A 5,606-nucleotide genomic window follows, 5' to 3' on the forward strand; every position below is an offset into this window, starting at 1 on the left:
CTACCGTCCTACACTACACAGAGTATTACATGGACACTACCGTCCTACAATACACAGAGTATTACATGGACACTACCGTCCTACACTACACAGAGTATTACATGGACACTACCCTCCTACAATACACAGAGTATTACATGGACACTACCGTCCTACAATACACAGAGTATTACATGGACACTACCGTCCTACAATACACAGAGTATTACATGGACACTACCGTCCTACAATACACAGAGTATTACATGGACACTACCGTCCTACAATACACAGAGTATTACATGGACACTACCGTCCTACAATACACAGAGTATTACATGGACACTACCGTCCTACAATACACAGAGTATTACATGGACACTACCGCCCTACAATACACAGAGTATTACATGGACACTACCGTCCTACAATACACAGAGTATTACATGGACACTACCGTCCTACAATACACAGAGTATTACATGGACACTACCGTCCTACAATACACAGAGTATTACATGGACACTACCGTCCTACAATACACAGAGTATTACATGGACACTACCGTCCTACAATACACAGAGTATTACATGGACACTACCGTCCTACAATACACAGAGTATTACATGGACACTACCGTCCTACAATACACAGAGTATTACATGGACACTACCGTCCTACAATACACAGAGTATTACATGGACACTACCGTCCTACACTACACAGAGTATTACATGGACACTACCGTCCTACACTACACAGAGTATTACATGGACACTACCGTCCTACAATACACAGAGTATTACATGGACACTACCGTCCTACAATACACAGAGTATTACATGGACACTACCGTCCTACAATACACAGAGTATTACATGGACACTACCGTCCTACAATACACAGAGTATTACATGGACACTACCGTCCTACACTACACAGAGTATTACATGGACACTACCGTCCTACAATACACAGAGTATTACATGGACACTACCGTCCTACAATACACAGAGTATTACATGGACACTACCGCCCTACAATACACAGAGTATTACATGGACACTACCGTCCTACAATACACAGAGTATTACATGGACACTACCGTCCTACAATACACAGAGTATTACATGGACACTACCGTTCTACACTACACAGAGTATTACATGGACACTACCGTCCTGGATTGTGTTGAGGACTACCGATGGACAATGGTGCTGTACTTGTTGCTGTTGTTGTTGTTGTTGTTGTCTCTTTTTGTTTCTTTTCTGTCTTTTTCTGTGATAGGATTTGGTCTTGTTGAAAGTTTAAAATCCATAAACCTTAAGTTGCAAAAAAAGACGTCAAGTCTCGAAGAATGGTCTCAGGAAATGACTACACAGGGACTAACATCATCTCACATGAAAACTACACAGGGAGGGGACTAACATCATCTCACATGAAGACTACACAGGGACTAACATCATCTCACATGAAAACTACACAGGGAGGGGACTAACATCATCTCACATGAAGACTACACAGGGACTAACATCATCTCACATGAAAACTACACAGGGACTAACATCATCTCACATGAAGACTACACAGGGACTAACATCATCTCACATGAAGACTACACAGGGACTAACATCATCTCACATGAAGAATACACTGGGACTAACATCATCTCACATGAAGACTACATGTACACAGGGACTAACATCATCTCACATGAAGACTACACAGGGACTAACATCATCTCACATGAAGACAACACTGGGACTAACATCATCTCACATGAAGACTACACAGGGACTAACATCATCTCACATGAAGAATACACTGGGACTAACATCATTTCACATGAAGACTACACAGGGACTAACATCATCTCACATGAAGACTACACAGGGAGAGGACTAACATCATCTCACATGAAGACTACACAGGGGACTAACATCATCTCACATGAAGACTACACAGGGGACTAACATCTCACATGAAGACTACACAGGGACTAACATCATCTCACATGAATACATTGGGCTCATCAGGGACATGCAGAGACCTTTAGAGAGGCAGGTGCTCAATTTTAAAAAGGGGCGCATGCAGACCTGCCAAACTTGCAAAATCATGTTTGAGTGCCACAACAGTGGAACGCTTTCACATGCTTTCACGCCATACCATCCATTTATTCAGCATATAAACAGGCTTTATACAACAGTTAGTTCTGGCTGGAAAATTTGATTGGACAAGAGGGATCCTACCAGTGCAAATATTTCATGATAATGCACTGGCGCTTTACTGTGTTTAGAACACGGCTCTCTTGAATACTCGATTCTGATTGGTCAATCAACAAGATTCACCGGTCATTATTTCTCGACAACCGACCGCTGCTCTGCCACACCTGGATTAATCAGTTGATAAGAGCATTTTGTCTGCAGACACTACTAATTAGGCCAACCAGTTGCAGCTGTGGTGTCTTGTGTGCCAATTACGAATGAAAACGCTTTGTCGTTGAAAACGCTATTAAAAAATCTATTTGAATAATTATTTTTGTCAGATTACTGAAATAATTTAGTTGTAGGCCGTGTTCTAAGCGGGATAATGTATAGTGAGCCGGTGATTACTGGAAATAATGACCTTCAGGTGAATGATTAAGCCCTCCGCTGCGCGTCGGGCTCAATCATTCACCTGTCGGTCATTATTTCGCCAGTAATCACCGGCTCACAATACATTATCCCTTACGTAGATCACTCCGCTTCACAGCTGCCCTAATCAACAAAACGCTTCACAGCTGTAGAGTAGACAGTAGTAAAGTAGACAGCCTGCAGTTAATTAGGCTGATTAGGCTACATTTTCGGCAAATCAGAAAGCTGAGGGAACTATTTTTGTTGGCGGAGGAAATCATATATTTTCTCAGCTTTTTGTCATTTTTTTAATCAGCTTTGTTTAATAGAACTGTTGTATAAAAGCAATATCACACTCGAGGTCGTGCTGTTGTTGTCTAATATCGGCACTGCTGTGATTATCTTATATTAGCCAACAACAGCACTCCCTCTCGTGTGATATTGCTTAAATGAATAAAACAATATACAGTATATTCATACATATATTCTTGAGAAGAATTCCTTTAACCTCTTTTCAACCATTGTCTTTTTTAGTGGGGACTGGCAAATGTAGGGTAAGATAGCAGGTCAACATAATGAAACATAGAAGTGGTACACATCAATTTGAGGTGCAGCTCAGAAGTGTGTGTCAAGGTTTTCTAGACATAAATCTGTAATAAACATTGTGTTTTGATTGTTGATGTTGAATGTTTAGAGTATATAAGGCCTTAGAACATTATGATGGCATGCCATAAACGCCCAGAATGCCCTAGGTCATTTGTAGTTGTAAAGTTTCATGAGGCTGTGATTATCCTACAGGTTACAATATGTCATTTTATACAGTGAGGTCGTTTCAAAAAATGGTCTCACTACAATAGGGCTACTATGGGGACTAAAAAGGCAAAAATAACACATTTATACTGCATGCCCAAAAAGAAATCACGTTTTTTGCACACACACAAAAATGCATCGGATAAAATGCATGGGATTAGCATAAAGTGGGCATGTCTGTAAAGGGGAAACTCATGGGTACCCATAGAACCCATTCTCATTGAGATATCCAGAGGTGAGAGCTCAAGGGACCCCTTTAAAAATGGCCATGGCCGTTTTTCCTTTGCAACATTTCACCTAACTTTGAAGCGTTATTTAGCCCCCTTCCTGACAAGCTAGCATGACAATGGATGCCTAAGATCTTCTACTTTCATATGATATCAGTATCTTCATCCTGGGCCCGTGCTAGCCTCTGAAAGACAATAATGACAGCCGTGGTGTGGATGCCGGTGTCCTCAAGGAGTAGAATAACTTTTTTCTTTCATGCACACATCCATGACAAACTCAAAACGGTCCCGCCAGTTGAGAACCACTAGACAACATCTAGTGACATCCAAGATTCACTGGTATTTGACAGACTAGACACATAAGCAATATGCAAAACAGTATACAGTAAACAAGAACAGGAACCAACTCTCAGTTCTCTCAACTCCTACCCAACCTTCACATACTCATTAACCCTTCCCACCCAACTTCTCCCACTTTTTCTCACTCTCTCTGTCTCTCTCACTGTTTCTGTTTCTGCCCTCTCTCTTCTGCTCTCCTTCCCTTTTCTCTCTTGATTTGATTTGATTTGATCTGATGTCCTCTCTGCACTGGACATTATGGAAGGACACCTTAGTCAAACTTAATCTCTTCTTCTTCTAATTCTCTTTCTTCTTCTTCTTCTTCTTCTTCTTCCTCTTCTTCACCTTCTCCTTCCTCTCCTTGCTCTGCCTCTCTGTTTCTTTCAGGCACCCTCCCTTAGTGCGCTATACATCCCCCCCCTCCCTCGGCAGGTTGCCATGGTCGCCATACCTACTCTCTCTCTCCTATTGGTCCTGGCAGAGTGGGCAGGTCTGGTGGACTCCTCCCCCCACCTCCTGCTCCGGCCCAGTCCGCGGGAGCGTGACGCGGTGGCCATGATGAACTTCAACATCGCCGTGATCCACGCGGGCGCCACGGTGCAGGCGGAGGCGGCAGTGGCTGGGCCTGGGGGAAGGGTGCTGTACCCCGGCTTCGGCCGGGTACATAGCTCCCTGGGGGAGAGCGTGGTTACCCAGTGGGGCTCTGCTAACGTCATCTGGCTACAGGTTGGACACTGTCTCCTCTTTATACTGCTCATTCAGCCTTATTTGAAGGAAGGGAATAATAATGGCCATCCATTATTCATATTCACTCTCATTATTTGAGCTGAATGGGCAGCGCGCTGCTGTTTGTTGTGTGGGCCCTGCTGAATGAGTGGGCGTCTGGCTCTGTCTGCTCTTTGACCACAGCTTGTATTGTTAGCTAGACATGTCACGCATAGTACTACATGACACCCTCCATACGAGTAACACCAAGTCAAGAGACACTGCCCTTTTCTGTCGACTCTATGGCTCTCTCTCCGTCTCTGTCTCTTGTCTCTTTCTGTCCATTTCTCTCTCTTTCCTTCCTGCCATGCTTCCATCATCTCCCAGGTGAATGACAGTAGTCCTAAGACGGTGCTGTCCCAGCTGTGTGAGCTGTTGGCGGCGCGGCCCCTGCAGGGTCTGGTCTATGAAGAGGAGAGGCCTCCACCCACGGCCTGGGGTCCCTTGGCCCCCATGCTGGAGTTTGTCTCCGCCCAAACAGGACTGCCTATAGTGGCTGTAGGAGGGGGAGCGGGGCTGGGGAGGATGCCACAGGTAGGAGGGGGGAGGTTGGGATTGGAATGTGAGAGTGAGGGGGAGTGTTTGGGGCTTGTGTGTGTGTGTGTGTGTGTGTGTGTGTGTGTGTGTGTGTGTTTGTGTGTTTGTGTGTTTTTGTGTTTGTGTATAGGGGTGCAACGGATCATAAAACTCATGGTTCAGATCGTATCACGGTTTTGAGTCATGGATCGCATAAGTTTTCCGATCAGCAAAAATAGGGCTAGGGTTGCATTAAAAGAAATATATATGTATCTCTCTCTCTCCCTCTCTCTCTCTCTCTCTCTCTCTCTCTCTCTCATACATACATATATATATATATATATATTTATTTATTCTT

At 43.9% G+C, this 5,606-nt stretch overlaps 1 protein-coding gene across 1 annotated transcript in view; it reads left to right on the top strand.

The window, feature by feature from the left end:
• Positions 1–4,405: 4,405 nt before the first annotated feature.
• grin2db (glutamate receptor, ionotropic, N-methyl D-aspartate 2D, b) overlaps positions 4,406–5,606 on the top strand; it is a gene marked incomplete at both ends in the record, with an annotated part of 73,535 nt that continues 72,334 nt past the window's right edge. Inside the window, 2 exon segments of the mRNA XM_083634931.1 lie at positions 4,406–4,693; positions 5,060–5,266. Coding sequence (XP_083491057.1) covers positions 4,406–4,693; positions 5,060–5,266 — 495 coding nt within the window.

Source organism: Poromitra crassiceps (assembly GCF_964638095.1).
Source record: "Poromitra crassiceps genome assembly, chromosome: 1".
Taxonomy (NCBI): domain Eukaryota; kingdom Metazoa; phylum Chordata; class Actinopteri; order Beryciformes; family Melamphaidae; genus Poromitra; species Poromitra crassiceps.